We start from the raw sequence: 19,340 nt of genomic DNA on the forward strand, positions 1-19,340 counted from the left end.
GGTGCCTCGTGATTTATTTAATGGTGTTTATTCCCCTTTTCCCGGAGGCTGAGTCACTGGCCGAGGCGCCCAGGGTCAGGCCTGGGGACTGGGGGGGTGAGGCGGCACCCCCGGCCCCGCACCCCACGCGGGTGCCCCCGCCCCGGCCCGCCCTCACGTGACGCTGCCGGTTGCAATTTTAGACCGTCAGCTGACTCGAAAAATCCCTGGAGAGGGGCCGCCGCGCCTACAAAAACAGGGAAGGCGGCCGGGCGCGGCGTCGCGGCCTCCCAGCGGCGGGACCCTCCGGCCTCTGCCACCGCCGACACCACCGCCCTCGCCGCCATGGGCCCCCACGGCCTCCTCCTGCTGCTCGCCCTAGCAGGGCCCTGCGCGGCCCTCATCAGGTGAGCCGTGGGGGGACCCTCGGGGTCTGGCTGAGCCCCCCAGATGGGGTGGGGATGGGGGGGGACGTGGGACGTGCACCCCAGGTGCTGGCGCAATGGTGGCCTCTGCGCTCCTCTCGCGGGCACCCCCTCCCCCCGGTGCTGCTCTGCCCACCGTCAAAGCAGAGGGGAGAAGGGCTGAGACCCCCCCCCAGGTGGGGGTTCAGGGCTGATGCCTGCCCACGGGGGGGGTCTCGCCCCGGCTTCCCCTATTCCCGGTGGCCTTTGGCGGCCACCTGCCACCCTCCCCCATCCTCCAGCTTCGGGAAAAGCACCGAGCGTGGCACAGCGAGGGGGGGCTGGCACGGGGTGCTGGCAGGAGCCCAAACCTCATCCACCCGTGCTGGCGGGTCCCCTGGCTTCGGTGGAGCTGTGCCGCCCCCCTGCCCGGGGGGACCGCCCCACACCCCCCCATTAACAGGTGGGTGTTCTCCTTCCCCTTGCAGGATCCCCCTGACCAAGTTCCCCTCCATGCGGCGGGTCCTGAATGAGGTGGGCAGCGAGATCCCGGACATGAACGCCCTCACCCAAGTCCTCAAGTTCAAGCTGGGCTTCGCTGACCTGGCCGAGCCCACCCCGGAGATCCTGAAGAACTACATGGATGTGAGTAACGCCCCTCCTGCTGACCACCCCCTCACTGTGATGGACCCCAGCGCAATGCTGGCCGATGGCTGTCACTTCTGGGGTACCCGTCCCAGGGGGATGGTGGGACATGCCAGCCTTGCCGTCCCACCACAGCTGGGAAGGTGAAGGAGGGAGAGATGTTAATCCTGTAGGAGAGATTCATGCACCCCCCCACGGCTTGGCAAGTGGTTGCCGAAAGTTGCTTCCCATCATTGCTAAGCTAAAAATACTAATACTACTAATAATAATCAACATCCCACTGCCACCCAAGCAGGAGCTTTGCAGCTTCTGTGACCCATTTCCTTTCCCCTTTGTCACTAATTAACTATCATAAATAGGGGCCTGCTCACTTGCGGTCCTTCCTGCCGTCTTCTGGCCAGTTTGGGCTCCACTTTCTGCAAGACAGGGGCATAAAAATCATGCTCCACTCCTTGGGACATTGGGGCATAAAAGAGCGAGCATGGGGCAAGGGGAGAGGACTCAGACTGGGCACCAGCTTGCTATGGGACTGGGGATGCAGGACCCTTCCTCTCACTACCCTTATCTTCTGCATGACCTTGGGGAAAAGCCACCCTGCACCTCTACCTTCTTCTCGGCAGCTTAGGGAGCAAAGGGACTTTCATGGTGGAAGCAGTGATAAAAGGAGAAGCCAGATAAAGGACCTGAGGTTTGCTCTTGCCCAGCTGCCAGACACATGTGGGGTTTCCTATTTCTGGGTTCCCCAGCAGGTACTGTCGCAGCTCTTGGGGGGGGTGGGATGCGAGCACTGGCTGGCAGAACAAAGCTGACGCCGGATATTTGGGTGTTAATTCAGGATATTCCTTCCTGCTCCCCTTCTCCAGGGGCACTTGTCACCCAGCCAGCACCATCCTGCCAGACCTGTGCTGGGAAGGGCTGCCGGTGTTTTAATGGGTGGTGTTGAAAGGCGCTAGCAGTTGCACCATGGCGTCGTCTCTTGCAACTGCAGCTTGGGCTGCCACTTGGGGAAGGACTCTGCTCCCTTGTCACAGTAGGTCCAGCCCAACCTGCGTTGGGAGATAAGGGACTACTGGGTCCCTCCTGGCCCAGGCAAAAATGCTCTTGCTGCCAGAGGAGCTGTTGGGATGAAAGGCACAACCACCCTGTATGGTCTCCACCATCCCGTGGGACCCCTCTTGGGTCTGGGTATGTGATGTATGGGGCCCCTACACCGGGGGTTAATTTTCACGCCCCAGCAATAATTACAGAATCCCTGGAAGCAAGTGCTGCCTCCCCGTTAGGGCTAATTACAATGGATTATTAATTACTCAGCGAGCAACCCCTGCAAACTAAGCGCACAGGAGGTGAGCAGCTTTGATAATCCTGTTTTCTCCTCCCCCCCTCCTGGCCCCCCCCTTAATTAAGTACACGGGAGGTTTGGAAAGGCCACAGGCTGACTTCCCTTGCTAGCAGCCTTCTCTCCACGTCCCTGATCCAGCTGCTCACCAAGCATGACATGGCTCTCTGCCCCTTTGGGAGGGCTGGGGAAAAATGGGTCCATCTGGGACCTGCCGAGCATTCCCCATTCATCCTCTCCCCTCCGGATAGAGGGATGCCCTGCAAACATCTCAGCTGCCCAGGTTTCTTCCAGTCCCAGCAGAGATGCACTCGCAGGGCAGAGGGTTATCCATCAGATACCTGTGCTACAGGGACTTCCCCCAAACTCTCACCCGGCAGCCCTAAATCCCTCTCTGGCAGGGCTGCTGATTTCCTTTTCTCCCTCCAGCTCCTCCAAAGTCTTCCGATGCCCACAACAGCATTTTATTCCTCCCCACCCCAGGGGCTTGCCAGCCTGCACCAAAAGCCCCAGCAACTGTACCTCCACCTGCAGTGGGCAGAGCTGTTGCTTGCTGCAACCCACAGTTCCTCTGCAAACCTGCCAGCAAAGCAGCTTCCCAGACAGTTTCAGCTTTTCAATAACACAGGTGTTTTGCTTGGCTTCCTCCCATCTTTTTTGTCTTCCCTATAGTGAACTGCTTGCCAGCCTGCAGACCTTCGCCCTTCTTTTCTGCCCTGTCTCCCTGCCCCAAAAGTCCTCCCCTGCAAGCACCCATCCCACTTCTCCTCCCTGATTTATCCTTTTCACACCTGCTGCAATGAGGTGTGAACACCGAAGGGGAGCCTCCCTTCCAGAGGATGAAGGCTGGGAGCCCATCACTGTCAAAAACAAGAGGAGGGCAGTGTCTAGATAAGAAGCTGTTCCCTTTTTCAGTCCTAAGAGACTTTTTGGTCTTTAATCCCTGCTTTTAGCCGGCTGCCTCTGCTCATGGCTCCCTTCTCCTCCTTTGCAGGCCCAGTATTATGGTGAGATCGGCATTGGGACCCCCCCACAGAAGTTCACTGTGGTCTTCGACACTGGCTCCTCCAACCTCTGGGTGCCATCTGTGCACTGTCACCTGCTGGACATTGCCTGCTGTAAGTGTCACTGGTGCCAGCCATGGCTCAACAGCTTCTCCTTCCCTGCAAAATGTAGATCCTGGCATTGCAAGAGGAGAAACTGAGGCAGCAGAGTGAAAGGGCTTGCCAGAGGCTGATGGGCTCGTTAGGGTCGGAGCTGGAAATAGGATCCCAACCTCCCGCATCCATCCTTCATTACTCCCTTCCTGTTTTTTCCCCTCCATGTCACCCACGCACAGCTTCAAACCTTCCCCAGCAGCCTCGGCCCTGCAGCCAGGGAGCAGCATCACAGGTTGTAATGTTTCTCCCCAAATTATAGACCGACACTGCTGTTGCCCCATTGCGCAAGGCTGGTGAAAAAAGGGAGCTTCTTGCCAGATCTGATACAAACTGTCCTAGTTTCTGGTTTATTGCCGCATGGATCATGTGCGTACATGTTTATGGATTTATAATTAACAAGAGCCAGGTAGGCACGATGAGATGAGAATGTCTTAGGGACTACAAGTTTTTTTTGCTCTGTGGCGTTCCTATGCAATAAACCTCCACAGCTGAAGGTGTCAAACCCAGCTATGGCAAAATACCATTTAAAAGCTACCAGCTGTGCTGCTTAAGCAGAGTGGAGAAACCTGTGGAGCCAACAAATGCAACCGTGAAAGGTGGCCCACAATGCTTGTTGAGGGTAGGGAGGAAATTTGGACTTCTTGTATGGCCCTGTAGTGCCCAGAGAGGAGATGGACCTTCTTTTTGCATATGTGAAGTGACATTTAGGACACTGGTATGGTGGTGAGGTCCAGACCTGGTCTGTCTTGGGGGTTCCCTATCTGTAGCAGGGAGCTGGTTTCTCAAGGCAGTAGTGCAGGAGGTGCTGGGACCAAAGGGCTTGTTTTATGACTATGCAACTAGCCTAACCTCCTGCCAGACTGGGATCCAGATGGTAAAGTCCCTGTATAGCATGTCGGTTTCTGTAGGGTTTGGCTGGTTCACCCTCAGCCGCTGTCTGCTGCGCTCAGCGAGCAGCCATGAAGCCGGGCTGGCTGAGCTCACCACGTGCCGCTGCCCAGCTCGTGACTCGGGAGGAATCTGCGGAGGAGGAATCTGCCTGGCCATAAAACCAGGGTTATCTTACAGTTCCCAACCCTTCCAAGGGGAAAAGCAGCTTAGACTAGGGGACAGCCCTTCTCCTCTGTAAATAAAAGAATATTTTGAGCCCTCTCTGCGCAAAAAACAATGACCATATAAAAAAATTTCCAGCTAGTCTTAGTAAAAGAAACAGATAAATCCATAAAGTGAAAATGTTCATGCCCAGAGCAGGCTATATTTAAAGCCACCCTGGTTCTCCATGGCATGGGGAGGTACTTTTTGCTCTGCTGTCTAATGCACCCTGACACACCAGCCACGTAGCCTCTAGGCTTTTAATACCCAGTGGCCAAATCCGACTTAACAGCCAAATTGGATCTGCCCACCTAATTCCCCAGATGTTGGAAATGCTTTGTTAAGCAGTCTGGGCTTGGCAAATGCTGGGTTCAGGCCCACTTCCACATCATTGAGTGTCTGTTTGTCCAGATGAGCCGAGTGGTGTGGGGTTGGGTATCAGAGAGCCCTAGGGATCAAGGAGCACTAATGTTGCATGTCCCCCTGTGTCCCCCTCCCTGGCTGCAGTGCTGCACCACAAGTACGATGCCTCTAAATCCAGCACCTATGTGGAGAACGGCACTGAGTTTGCCATCCACTATGGGACGGGAAGCCTCTCCGGGTACCTCAGCCAGGACACCGTCACGGTGAGTAACAACTGCCCTTGCCCCAAGCTGCCCCAGCCTGCTTTTGGCAGAGCGCTCAAAGCCGTTTGATTTCAAGGGGTCTCCCTTCTTGAGTGCCCTACTTATATAAAGCATGCGTCAGTGCCGTGTTTCCAAGTGCTTTGAAATGAGGTGGTGATGGTGACTGAGGAGGTGACGATAGCCAAGGCAGGCAGAGAAGGGGGAAGGTATTAACCAGCAGGTCAGCAGGCTAGGAGTGTGGTCTCTGGCCATCCCTCCAACCCTCTTCCTCCTGACCCTGGAAATTTCCCACCCCAAGCACATGCCATCACCACCGCACAGGCTGCTGGTGGTGCCCAGCTTGTTCCTGGCCAATATCCACACGGTAGTGGACATCCACATGGGCAGCTGCCCAAACACTGGCCAGAAATGGACTCTTTGCTGCCCCATCCTGGTCTGGTGTCGAGAACCAGTGCTTATGTTTGCAAAGGCTGAGTAACACCTGGGGGGGTGTTCTCCAGCAGCATTCAGGGCCCAGCTTGAGGTAGCCAGGCTGCTGGTGGTTGCTTCCCATTGTTTCCTTTTCAGCAAGCAAAGGCTGAGCTTTCTGTCCTGTGAAGGGTGGGTGCCTTTCATGACTGCCTCCCAGGTACAGATGCTCGTGAGAGTTTGCCAGCTGCCGAACATCAGCAGCACACATGCTCCCAGATTACTCGGTCTCCTGGCAGGGATAAGAGCATATGTTTGCTTTGTAGGGGGGAGGCAAAGCAAAAGTTTTGAATAAGCACATAAATCTAGGGATTTGGGGTTTTCCGTGTTAGGTTCAACTGGAAAGTATTGGTTTACCAATTTCATTGGGATCAAAAGAAAAATATCCAAGAGGAGCCCAAAGTGGGTGGCTCATGCAAGGAGCACTCTTTAGGCCGTCCTTATAGCAGGAAAATTTCAGGCTAGCCTGGAAGCACCAGCCGTTGCCTCTGCACTGCATCCAAAGATCCCAGCAGCTCAGGCTGGGTGCAGGACCCTCTTTGGGGGAGAGGGCTTTTGGTGGGCTCAGTGAACCCTGAAAATCAGTGCAGACAAGGCTGTGGGGGAGAGCTGCAGGGGCTGCCAGCAGCTTTGCACCTCTGGTTTTGCTCTGTCTCCTGCAGTCCACCAAGCTTCAGGACCGTTCCAGTTTCGTTTCATGTCGTTTATTTCCTGCATCCCTCGGTTCATTTAGTAACACCCTGCCACAAAGAAAGCTGCCCATCTGAGCCTTCCTGCAGCTCTTGACAAATGAAGGCACCATGTACGTAGCATTAATGGATTCTCTTAGATTAGGTTTGCAAAATACAGACAGAGCAGGCAGAGGCATCTGCGTTCATCCCAGTAATGGAGTGGGGCAGCGAGGCGAACAGTGAACTTTATTGTCCTGTGAAAGTGTGGGCTGGTTTAGGCGCTTTCCAGCTTAATGCAGAGGTTGAAGTGAATCAGAAGGAAAATTGCAGCTTTTTCTTTTTTTTTTTTTGGTGTGTAATTATCACCCTAATGCCTGCTTGCTAATTAGCTCTCCACTTCCCGGCGGCTCAGAGGAAGGATTTTTGTGTCTGAGCTTGTTCAGGAAGTGGGAATGGCTCTTGGCAGCCAGCACAGCTTGTAGCAGTTGGTTTCTGTCTGGGCAGAAGCAAGAGAAACCTCTTGCATGGAGCCTGAGCAGTGTCACACTTGCAGTACGCAAGGGCGACTCAGAGGGTCAGGGACCTTCAGCCTGGACACCAAGATGCTTCCTCTGATGCACAGCATCCCGTAGGCAAGCTCCCAGTTGGGTGTAGTCTGGAAATAGACATTGAAACAGCCTTCAGGGTGACCCTCTCGGCTATAGCAGCACACAGGAGCCTGTGGTAGCACTGGCATCTGACTGAAAGGTGCTGGCTGGCAGGTGGTCCAGAGTCCCTCAGCCCTTAGTTTTTTTTGGAGAGAGTGACGAGCTCATGTCGAACATCCTCTCTCCTTCTGTGGAGGAATGATGCCTTGTGGCACCACACTCCTCGGTGCTGCTTGCCCTCTGAAGAGCAGCGGGTTCAGCCAGCTGGGCATCTCAGCCCTTTATTGCAGCCCAACCTTGGGATGTCCTTCAAGGACAGCAGAGGAAGCATCGCCAGCCATGGGGCATGAGGTCTCTCCCGGGGCTGCAGTGCAGGTACAACGCGCAGGAGATGCCCCTCCTCGCCTCTCCCCTGTGCCTCTGCAGGGGGGAGCCCCAAGCCCCAGTGCCAAACTGTGCCACTGAGGCCCTCGATTCTAGTCAGCCTTTGCCGTCTGGTGCTTGCCTGCTCGGCTGAGGCCGCTAACAAGGAGGCTGGGTGAGCTGCAGGGTGCCGACACCTGTCTGCAAAGCACTGGAGGGTGGCCACCATGCAGGCATCCACTGGTAATGATTTTCAGTCACTCCGTGTCTGGGCAAGAGCCAGCCAAGGGATGGGGATGAAGGATCTGTCACCTGGCACCAGCGCTCTGCTAAAGATGCTCTTGGGTTTCAGTCCTGCTGAGGACCAAGCGCGGGCAGGGTCTGCTGAGACCCCACCACCAGGCAGCTATCTGCCTCCCTCTTGGGATGTGCAACCAGGGCAATATTCAAACAAACCTGTCACTCAGTTTTATCAGTCCATTGCATTTTATTTTTTTTTAAGTGGAAGCCTTATTGAACTTTTGGAGCTGCTGCAGGACCAGCTGTGCCAAGTGGTGGAGCGGTGGCTTTTGTAAACCTGCGGCATACAACTGGGGCACTCACCACACGCCAGCGAGCGGATGTGTTGCTGCGAGCTGTTTCGCCCCACATCCTGCCCTGTGGCTTTTAGCTTTTGCAAGGCTCAATGGCCCTTTCCTAGCATGAGCCTCCAATACCATTAAAGCCAACACTGCCCAGCCCAGCCTTGTGCTGTCTAACCTGGGGGGATATTAGTAATTTACAGAGATCGTTATCTGCCATCAGGTAGGAGAGGCCAGCTTTTCAGTCCAGCCCAGTTCACTAGAGGGCTGCTAGCTGGAGGCTGAGAGGCTGAAATCATTCTAGCATGGATGCTAAAATTGCCCGTGGTCAGCCAGAAGCTCGGAAATCTCCTGAACTGCTAAAGCCAGGAGCCAGCAGACGCGTCCTACTCCCTGTCAGCAGAGCTATCCTCTTTTCTGTGATCTCCTTCTTTTGGGAGATCTGCCCTTGCAGGGCGTTTCAGCTTTCCGGCAGGGAACGCCAGTCCTTCTTGTGGCTGGCAAGAGAGGTGACCTTTGCATTCACAGTATTCCGCTTGCTATTTTTGTGCTTCGGGCTCAACCTCTCTTTCCTGTCTGGGTCTTCTCCCCTCCCATGGGAGGTCTCTGCAGGCTGGTGGCTTTTCTGGGAGATGCAGCAATATCCTGGGGGATGTTTCTTATGTAGGAGAGATCGCAGGGGTCGTTGGCAGAGGTGAGAGGGATTTGTGCTCCCAACCAGGGATGGGTGCAGCGCCCAAGGAGGTAGGACACGGATGACTTAGATGTCCAGGGTGGGGAAGAGGATTAAAGGCACAGCACAAGAGCTTTTCACACCGGGAGGAGAAGATGAAGTAGGCTATAGGGGAAAGGATGTAGGGGGACAAAGTGATATAGGGCTCTCTGTGCAAAGAGGAGGAGCTGCAAAATGGCGTGGCCAAGTGCCGGGACCCAGCAAAAGGCTGAAAGTGTTGAGTGAGGTGGGTGAAGAGCAAAGCGGGGCTCCTGCCTGTAGGAGTGCGCTGGGCTTTGCAGGGACTCAGGAGGTGTCACTATGCGGCTACCATGGCCTGTCCCCACCTCCCCACCCCGAGGAGAGTGGCACCAGGGTATCTGGTTTCTGCAGCTGCCTATGAGTGCAAGGGTGAAAGCAGGCAGGAGTGTGGCAGCACAGAGGGACGCGCTACAGCCTGTGTTCAGCGAGATCCCATTTCCGCCCCAGTCCCCTGAGTCAGTTTTCTTAACAATCTGCTTTTCGCTTCCCTCCCCATGTCTCCTCAGCTCGGTAACTTGAAAATCAAGAACCAGATCTTTGGGGAGGCTGTGAAGCAGCCAGGCATCACGTTCATCGCTGCCAAATTCGATGGCATCCTGGGCATGGCATTCCCGAGGATCTCTGTGGACAAGGTCACCCCTTTCTTTGATAACGTCATGCAACAGAAGCTGATTGAGAAAAACATCTTCTCCTTCTACCTGAACAGGTAGTGTTGGGTTTGGTGGCGCACCTCTTGTTGTGAGGGCAAGCCCAGCTGTGCATTTCTCTGTGCTTTCTGGTAGCACCTCTTGCCATGTGCCGTTTTACACCCTGGCCAGCACCGTTGGGGAGGTCCACGTGCTGGAGCAGTTGGGCCAAAATCTCTTCTGTTTACTGCTTTGAAGTAAGAAGAAGGGCAGTAGAAATGCAGCCACTTTACTGATAAAAAGTTGGGTAGATTTGCTACCGGATTTCTTAACTGATGAAGAGACAGAGGATGTTTCCAGAGGAAAGAGAAATAAAAATAAACAGGGTTGTGATCATGAGATTGCATGCTGCTAGTGCAATCCCTGTTAGGGGGGTAAATACAGCCCCAGTCTGTTGCCAAAATCTGTGAGCCATGTGGCCACCACCATGTCACCTCCCAGGCAAGCATGCCCCCCACCAGTCATCACTAATGATGGGGCTAACACTCCCTCACCCCTGGGAAATCCTCCTGCATGGCTCCCAACGCCTTGCCACCCTCTGCTGCTCCCCCCAGGACACCCCATCACCGTCCTGGCACCGCAGGGGGGACTCTGAACTACTTCAGCCCAAAACATAGCATGCTGGGATGGCAGAGAGGGCTGCTGCTGGCCGCTCAAGTACCAGCCCTCCCCCCATCACCATATTTCTTCCCATCTGCTTGGCAGCGAGCTTTTATCTGATGGTAACCTTGAGGATTCGGCTCGGAGGCTGCTGGCTGGCTCAGAGTCGTGTGCAGATAACCTAACGCTGCATCAGCCATGTCCAACCTTGCACAGGTGCTTGTTATAAGCTGATTATTTGGGGGAATCGCTGCACCACTGCTCAGTTCCCCTTTGCTGTCCCCGTTCTCTGCAGCAAGTTTCTCCAGGTGTCCATGCGAAAGCATGAGGCGAAAAGCTGCAGGATGTTTTGGCTGTGCCAAAATACTCCCATTTCCCCACCCCAGCGTGTCTCACAGTATCTGTCCTTATACTGACATATTACAGCGTGACACAAGTTGTCCGTCTCCAACGCTGCTAATGCTGTGCTTCACCCCCAGGCACCCCAGTGTGTGTTTTGGGGACACACAGAGGGGCTTGTTCTTACTCTACTCCTGATGTTCACGGGTTTGGGGTTGTTTTGTTTTGTTTTTTTTCAGAGACCCCACTGCTCAGCCTGGCGGTGAGCTGCTCCTGGGAGGGACTGACCCCAAGTATTACAGCGGCGACTTCAGCTGGGTCAATGTCACACGCAAGGCCTACTGGCAGGTCCACATGGACGCGTAAGTCCCCTCTCCACCTGACTACATGTGTTGGGAGACGTGTGCAGGCAGCTCATGTCTGGGGCTGGGTTGAGACCCTCCCCGAAAAGGAATCCTCTCTATCCCTGTAACATATTCACACAAAAAAAAAGCAGATTAAAATCCCACCCTAAGGCTAGGTCATTTGTTGCTGGAAGGGGAGGACAGGCAGAAAACAGCAGATGTTCTGCAAAATCCTTTCCTCTTGTTTATGGCTTGGCCCTTGAAAACGCCCGCTGAATGCTTGCAAAGCAGGGAAAAACACTGGTGTGTCCTCCTTGCAGGCAGGGTGAGCCCCACAGATTAAACTTCAGCTTTCCTGAGCTCCCAGCGAGGCCTGAACTGTATGGCTCACTTGCACACAGCTCCGGAGGAGCAGGATGGGGCCCCAGGAAGCCAGCCCTTGACTGAAGGGCACGGCACAGCAATCAGCGCACATTGTTGGAGGCAGAGGGGAGGAGAGCAGGCTGAGCTGCCGGCCGCCAGCCCTGCGGTCTATTCTGGGCTGTCCCACGTGATGGGAACGTAAAAGTGGCCTGTGATCAGTGTGTCCTTTCCCCAGGGATTGCATCCTTCCCCAGTGCAGGGTTTTAGTTCTCATCTTCCCCCAGCACTGCCATGTTGGCAAAGCATGGCAGACCCTTGGCTGGAAGGCTTTATCTGTCCACGCTGCTGTGAAACGCGATGCAGGTGAGGAAGCCAAGCAGCTCCTGTCTTGCCTCTTCAATGTACATGAATGCTTCCCTTGCCCATGATCCCCTCAGCCATCACACCACCCCTTTAACCCTTTGCTTTTTGCAGTAGCACAGGTCATATGAGTCCCTAATGCATCGCCCTTAGCTCGCTCACGTGCCTGTTAGTCATGGTGTTTAGCAGGCAGGGTACGCAGGCAGCAGTCTGGGCTGCCTGCAGAAATGCAGTAACGCACCAAGGCACCTGCTCACTTGGGAGCAGATGAGGGCCGTGCAGGGAGTCAGGGGGTCTGTGCACTAAATTGGTGCTGCATCAGGATTTCTGAGTGCCTGTCTGTCCTGGGCATCTGTCACAGCCCTCCCTTGCATGCTTATGTACTGCCCAGGCTCAGCGGTCTTCAACTCTTTGCCTGCTGCTCCCCACAGCTTTCACTGAGAGGCCTCTAAAGGTTGTCTTCTGTCTGGGCATCTCTCCCCAGGGTGGATGTTGCCAATGGGCTGACTCTGTGCAAAGGGGGCTGCGAGGCCATCGTGGACACAGGAACCTCACTCATCACTGGCCCCACCAAGGAAGTGAAGGAGCTGCAGACGGCCATCGGTGCAAAACCACTCATCAAAGGCCAGGTGAGGCTGGGCTGGGAAACCGGGAGTCCATGGCCATCACGGCATCCATGCTGACGCCCTGCTTTGCACCCAGATGCTTCTAGAGACCCTGGTCTTCTGCTCCCTCTGCTCTCCGTTCTCAGCCTGTACTCCTGGAAAAGCCTCTGGCATAGCAGGGACCAGGTCTTTTGACCCCGGCTAGCGTTCGACACCCTGCTCATGCTCTTGGTAGAGAGCACAGTCCCATAAACTTCGGGAGGCATTGGGTCATCTCTGCTGCCCATCTCTGGGAGGCAGAGGAGAAGGGGTGCAAGTTGCAGCTGAGGCCAAGGATTCATGTTAATGTGAGTCCAGAGGCACTTTAATACAAATATATTTAATGCAAATGACAACCCTTCCCTGCCAAGCTTTTAACCATCTTGGCTAATCTCACAAGGTCATTTCTCCTCCCTGAAATTGTGGAGGAACAGAGATTATAAGGACCCTCTAGGAAGGATGCTCTGCTCTGAAACCCCTACCAAATCACAGAGCTATGAGCACTTGTAGGGCTTTTCTGCAGTGTGGGGAGACCTCATGCTGCAGCAACAACTGGCTTAGACCTGTCATCCTCCCCCAGGAGTCACCAGTGTTAATTGAACCAGCTTTGTCCATTCATCACACTGTGAGTCCCTGTCTGTGTCTCTAGGCTGTATCGGGCCACATCTCCCCCCTTCTGTGGCAGAGGAAAGACCCCAGCCCTGCGCCGTGTCAGGTGCTGTGCCCTGGGCCTCAGCAGAGCCAAAAGCTGAACCCAGCATCCTTTGGCTCCATCCCTATCCCTAAAACCCTCTGGCCTCTCAGCTTGCAGCCCCGGGCAGGGAACAGCCCACTTACCCCAGCTCAAGCCTCTTCTGCACCCTAAGATGAGCAGTTCTTAGGAAAAACCACATCAAAGATGTGGTTGTGCCCGGGGAAGACCACGCCCTTTCTTGTGGGCATGGGAGCTGCCCTGTAAAGCCTTTACTGCTTCTGTTTCAGTACGTGATCCCCTGCGATAAGGTGTCATCTCTGCCTGTTGTGACGCTAACACTAGGAGGGAAGCCCTACCAGCTCACCGGAGAGCAGTATGTCTTCAAGGTGCGTCCAGACACCTTTTGCCAGTCCTACGCTTCTCCCCCAAGACCTAACTTTTGCCACTCAAACCTCAACCATGAAATCCAAAGTGCAAGAGCAGCAAAAGCAAGGCTGGAGCTGGCACTTGGGAAAAAGTCTGAAAGGTCAGGGTGACAGGGTGGTGGCACTGGCTGATGGACCCAGGCAACGTCACCAAAGTCCTGCAGGAACGAGACCCCCTGTGTGATGCTCATGAGGGTTAGCAGGATGGGAGAAAAAGGGCAGGCAGGCTGTTGCATCACTTTCTACAAACATTTTGCCCTTTTCTGCTGGATTCTGGTGCCATGAGGCCAGCCTTGTCGTAGCAGAGGCCACCAGCCTGGCATTTAAGCCATCACAGTCAACTTGCAAGGACCATCTTGTGCAGAATTTCAACAATGGCTCTAATTCAGAGCTGCGTGGGCTGGAAGGTTTATGGGCACGTGTGGCTTTAACTTGATGCTTTGCTGCGTAAGGGCTCTGGGAGGGGGAGGAGCTAGGTTTGGAGCCATGGGAGTGGTAGGTTGGGAGTTACTTTTGCAAGCTGTGGATTTCAGGCTGGGAGAGGCTGAAGCGCAGACAGCGTTGGCAGGTGTTATTGCTGAGTCTGTGAGGTTGAGGGAAGGGGAGGACCTCCTTGCACTGAAGCTCTCACTCTTCTCTCTAGGTTTCTGTACAAGGAGAGACCATCTGCCTGAGTGGCTTTTCAGGCCTGGACGTCCCACCGCCCGGGGGCCCACTCTGGATCCTGGGAGATGTCTTCATTGGTCCCTACTACACCGTCTTTGACCGTGATAACGACTCTGTTGGCTTTGCCAAATGTGTCTAAGCGCCTGATGCCCACTGCCTCTGCCACACACACACTTACACACATGCACAGGAGCCGTAGAGAAAGATTACCAGGATTAGAAACCCAGTGAGTGGAAAGGAAAAAAAAAAAAAGAAAATGAAATGGAACTAGATTTAAAATTACATGGAAAATAGTCATTAGTGCCCTGCTAGCTACTTTTTCCCCTCCATTGAGTAAGTGGTGCTGGGAGGTCTCTAATTGACAACTCCGGCTGGAGTAGCCCCTTGCTTTACTGCTAGGTCTTCCAGTATTTGTTTTTAAGAATGATTCTCAGAGCTGAACAAGGTCCTCTCACATCTCCCAGCCCTGGTCTCCTTCCTGAGGGGGGCTGCTGGCTGGAGCCAGCCCCGGCACCTCTGTTCCTGCAGAAAGGCTGTGCGGCTGCTCTTGGGTTCGGGCTTCTGCACTGGGGAGAGGGACGGGGAAGGCTGTCCAACACGTTATTTACTTCTTGCTTTTTGACTGATGAAGGGGGGAGTGGGTGGCGGAGGAGCGTCCATCTTCACCACCCCTCTGCGACGGGTTGAGGCAGCAACCACTAGGTCCTTTCTGAACAGGTTTGTGCTGGCTTGGTCCTGGGAGAGCACATCCCAGGCTGGAGCGATGGGGAATCACAGGAGCATGCCCAAGGGTTGAGTTTCAGAGCCCAAGGGCTTTGGTGGTGTGTTTTTGTGTTGTGATGGCACTAGTGAGAGAGCTGGAGGCATGATGTCCGTGTGCCTGACCTAACAAGGCAGGGGTTTGTAGGGGGCTCCAACCAGTGGGACTCTTCAGGGAGTAAGAATATAAAGGGGGTCAAGACAGGATTTAATAGAGGTCACTTGAATTCATGGCCATGAAGGCCCAGCTTTCTGCTGAGCAAAGTCATTTGACACAGGTTCTCTCAAGTTTGGTGAACTTCTGGGTTCCCCAAACCGCAGATCTTCCCAGCTTCATCCACAGCCAGTGAGTTGAGAATAATGTTTCCTAAAGCAACTAAGTGATCTACAAGCCAAAATCACACTGATAAAATCCAGGGGTGTTTGTCAGCCATGTAAGACTTTTTGGAAACATTATTCACAGCATTTTGAACTGCCCAAAACTCAAGAGACAGTTGGCAGAGCCAGGAATCCCAGGCAGGAGGGTGCCGTGGAAGCTGCTGGACTTGCATTCACTTTCCCTGCTGCTCTGTCCCAAAACCCAGCTGCCTTTAACACCCTCCTTACCTGCTTTCCACCTTAATAACGCTGGTGAGAGCTCTGTTCATGTCCACCCTGTGTTGCAGATGGAGTAAGGCACAATCCTACTTCAGAGAGGTTGTAGCTGATTTAGCTGTGCTCGCAGATCCTCCTGGAGAGCCGAGATCTGCGCATATGGAGCCACTCGCTTCACTGGGCTGGCGTCAGTAGGCAAACACTGGTGGAGCTGGGAGGATGATAAAGTGAGTTTTAAGCAGTACTGGAGAGCAGAAGAGATTCTGCCAAGAATCCCAGCCTGTGCTAGGAGTAACAGACTCCCTTTGCTTTCCCAGTGTGCTGGATCAGGTCTTGAAGTTAAGGAGTGGCAGCAGGTGAGGGGCAAAACTGAGGGTGGCAAGAGGACCAGATCAGCACTGTCTGTGACCCCAGGCCAGGCAAAACAGATGGTAAAATCCTGGCTCCCCAAAATTCACTGATAATCCTGCCAGCAGTACTGGTGGGGCCAAGGAAGTTCCCCAGAAAGGTCTTTGGGCAGTGGGTGAATAGATGGTTATGCCCAGTGAAACACATATACATCATCCCCAACATTGAATTCACCACGAGCATCATGGGCACGGGTGGGGAAGAGGTCCTGAGGTGAGCTGTGGGAGGACAGTGAGCATGTAGTCTGAGGATGTCCCCTGTCCCCACCTGCTGCAGCTGATCAGTTTGGCTTTATAACCATGCCTCATGCCTTGGAGGGGTCTGGCGTGGGCAGTGGGGACAGGCCTGGGCACAGTTCTGATGCATGCATTGTCCCCTGCAACCGCGGATGTGACAAATGCTGCTCCCAAAGCTTGCTTCTGCCTGCTTGTAGTCTTCACCTGCAACCCTGCATCTGGACGCCTAAGGAAATCTGTTGCAGCCTGGCTAGAGAACAGTAGCATGTTACCGAAAAAATTCATCAACAGATACTCTAAAATCAGCAGATATTCAGCACCTCTCCAGAGAGCCCTGATTCCACACTGATTAAGTGCCCAGAGCTCCTCCAAGTCCTGCTACATCGTTTCCCAGCTGCAGGATTTCTCCAGTGTGGCGAGGCAGAGGCAGCCTCTCGGGTACCTGCTAATCAGACCTGATGCGGGGGGGAAGCCCAATGTGGAGCTGGCAGCAGGTTTTGAACGTCTTTGGCATCAGATTTAAGCGGGATGTGCAGCGCAGCCCCACAACAAGCCGTTGGGCCGCGGTTCTGCTGGGTGTGCAATGCCTTATGCCATCTGTGTTGTAGCCTCCACGGTAATCCAAGGCTGGGCTGGTGTTTGTCCTCAGGCAGGAGACTGCTGCCTGGGGAAAGAGTGTGGCCCAGAACGATGCCCTGAGTGACACACCTTAGGATAGGCTGGAGGAGTGGTTCATTGTGGTCTTCCCTGAAGGGGTCTCCTCCCCTTGTTCTTTTATTTGCATTTTTAAACCAAACTCTAACTGCGTGACTGTCTTTTTTTTTAAATCTAATTTGCTGTCAGAATTACTGTCTCATCATAGAAAATTGAAAGAAAATACAGTATTTCCCCCTCTTAACTCTGAGAGTGGTCTTTCCTTAAGCAGTTTGAGATGCCAAACTGTTTCTCGGTGGCTGGAGACTGCATCTCCCTACCTGTTGGCCCAGTACCTCTGGTTGCCCACTTGGGTGGACGCGTACGTGTTTCAGAAGGGCTTCTTCCCTTCTCTCTGATAAGGAAACATGCTAGCAGCCTGTTGGGTTTGTCTTTTTCAATGTATTAAAACATAACCCAGCCTCTTCAGGATGGCATGACACTGTCACCTGCCTTACCCAGCACCACTGGGGCAGCAGGCACTCCCAGCATCTCTCCTAGCCTACAGCCTTCTCCTGGGGCCACATCTCTCTGGCTGAGTATTGCCAAGGGTAGTCCTCCAACAGGGTACTTGAGCTGTCCCCTGGTCCTCTGGGCCACCTAGAACAAGCTCCTGCTAGACTTGGGACATAGAGTGGTCCTGCAGCAGCCAAAGCTGGACTCCAGTTTCTAAGTCCAGTCTAAATACCACTAGGATGTGGAATTTATGCTTCCAGAGCCCAGTGATGAAGAACACGGGGTTTGTTTTTTCAAAAAGTAGGAAAAAAAAATCCCTCTTGCCTGGCTGTGCGATTTTTAGTCCTAGCACTGCTGTACAGGAGCTGGAGACTCCGATGCAGAATGAAGGCCCCATGTGCCAGGTGGAAGATAAGAGCTAATCCCTACTTTGAAAAAAGCATCATCTACATAAGCAAGATGGATGCAGCCAAGTCCCATCCCATTTTCTGAGCACAGATCTAAGCACACAGAGAGCTTAACTGATTTCCCCACTGGCACATCCCAAGCCTCTGTTCCCCCAGGGTGCCTTAATACCCCAATCAGCTGTTCTACGTTAAAGAGATGGATTTAACCCAAAAAGGCTGGCTGGGTCCTGAAAACCAATCATGCAGCCCACCATTCCTCAATAGCCCAAGGGGAGAACAAGTCATCTGCTGCCAAATATTTATCGATGGGAATATGAGGGCGTTGTTTCTGCTGGGGGATTGTGCCTAAGCTTTTAATCGTGCTGTGAGTACGGAACGTAATGTCTCAGTGAGAGCAATCACAGGCTTGATCTTGGTCAAGAGCTGGAGAAGCCAAGAGCCAGGATTGTCCAGCCATGCTTTTCCAGCAGGGAGCAGAGCACACCCCACCCCACGAGCAGCCTGCACACGGCCCCATGCAAATTTGTCTTGCCCAGCAAATCCTCAGGTTTACACCAAACCCCCCCATTTACTGCACTGTCTCTGCAGAACTCCATGCACATCACAATTTGATAACTCACTCTTTATTAAATGCTTCCATTGATGCAAAGAAGATAAAATTTTTCATTATATGTCCCCTTGAGTAATAGGGCGCTTGGCCCTGACCCTCAGCGCTGTCTGAATTGGTCCGATCCTTCTCCAACTGACTCCACTCCAGGTCGGATGAGGGCTTTGCCAAAAGCCCCCTCAGACAAAGACCTGCCCAAGGAGAGGGAGGATGAGACCCCTCATTTATGGAGATGACTTGCTCATCTGGTTGGCTCAGCAATTTGTTGCTTTGGGAAACTATTTTTACTCACCATCAATGACGAAGAACGTTGTTTGGGAGGCTGGTGGCTTTTTCTTTTTCTGCTCTTTCTTGGATTTATTTTTAGATTCCTTTGGGAGGGAAAAGAAGCGGAGGGCAGACTGAAAGCTTAGAGGACAGGAGACAGAGATCGAGGGAGAGTGGGGAGATGGGATTTAGCCCTCCAAGCCTCAGGGCACCTTACAGCTTGTGGGGCTTAGCAACCCATTGAGGAATTTTATAAGGGGACTAGGAAAGAGCATTCAGGAGGTTGTGGGCTTTCTCCTTCAGAAAAAAGCAGGGGCAAGTCCTGCTAATGGTTTTCTGGAGAGCTGGAGTAGGATTTGAGATGGAAGTCTTTCTCATGGGTCTTACAGCACTTGATGATGCTACAGCCCACGTGTCTTTAACAGGATTACAGGAAATTGCTTTGGGGCAGGAAACATCTTTCTGTTCTGTTCATTCCATGCTTAGCACAAGGAGATGCGGGCGTTGATGCCACAGTAATACAAGCGATTATTCATACACATCCCAGCTTTTATTCGAAAGGACAGTGGTCCTAGACCTTATGATTGAGGGCTTGCATGCATGACCTTTAAAGACTCCCAGAAAGGAGTGTTAAAATAATGCAGAATATTGAGGGTTTTTTTCTTCCTTGTGTCATTATTTTTTAAGCCAGTTCCCTAATTTTGAAGAGTCACACAAATACTTTTTGAACCGGGGATGCTGCATATATGCTGTTGTGGTCCATGGTAATAAACCTCTCACTGCTCACACTTAGGATTGAGAAAGATGATGAATTACCAACCCAAAAGTGCTCTGCAAACTGTAGGGTTGATCAGGTACCCAGAGAGGAGAAAAAACAGCCATCCAACCTCCCTGACCCTTCAATCCTATTCACCCCAGGGAATGCGCCCACCTCTGTTGATCCCACGTTCCCTTACACCACCCTGCTGCCTCCTCCAGACCCCCTCTTTGACCTCTCTTTTCCTCTCCTCAACCTCCATCCCTGCCTGACATTAAGAAGAGGAGCAGCTTTCCCCAGATAAATGAA

General features: G+C 53.4%; 1 protein-coding gene across 1 annotated transcript; it reads left to right on the forward strand.

Moving 5' to 3' along the window:
* Window positions 1-156: 156 nt before the first annotated feature.
* Window positions 157-16,742, forward strand: CTSD (cathepsin D). Its single transcript, XM_072864035.1, has 9 exons — window positions 157-386; window positions 872-1,028; window positions 3,359-3,482; window positions 5,124-5,242; window positions 9,233-9,432; window positions 10,591-10,713; window positions 11,903-12,047; window positions 13,044-13,142; window positions 13,825-16,742. Exons 1-9 carry the CDS (start codon window positions 325-327, stop codon window positions 13,984-13,986), a joined length of 1,191 nt encoding a protein of 396 aa, XP_072720136.1. The 5' UTR covers window positions 157-324; the 3' UTR covers window positions 13,987-16,742.
* The last annotated feature ends 2,598 nt before the right edge of the window (window positions 16,743-19,340 follow it).

The sequence above is a fragment of the Ciconia boyciana genome, chromosome 6, assembly GCF_034638445.1.
Source record: "Ciconia boyciana chromosome 6, ASM3463844v1, whole genome shotgun sequence".
Classification (NCBI taxonomy): Eukaryota; Metazoa; Chordata; class Aves; order Ciconiiformes; family Ciconiidae; genus Ciconia; species Ciconia boyciana.

What these genes read in the sequence shown, in the direction of transcription:
- CTSD (XM_072864035.1), top strand. Translation starts at nt 325, where the DNA reads ATGGGCCCCCACGGCCTCCTCCTGCTGCTCGCCCTAGCAGGGCCCTGC. An exon ending in TCCTGAAGAACTACATGGAT is followed by an intron (nt 1,029 to 3,358) that starts GTGAGTAACGCC and finishes CCTCCTTTGCAG; the next exon opens with GCCCAGTATTATGGTGAGAT. An exon ending in TCAGCCAGGACACCGTCACG is followed by an intron (nt 5,243 to 9,232) that starts GTGAGTAACAAC and finishes ATGTCTCCTCAG; the next exon opens with CTCGGTAACTTGAAAATCAA.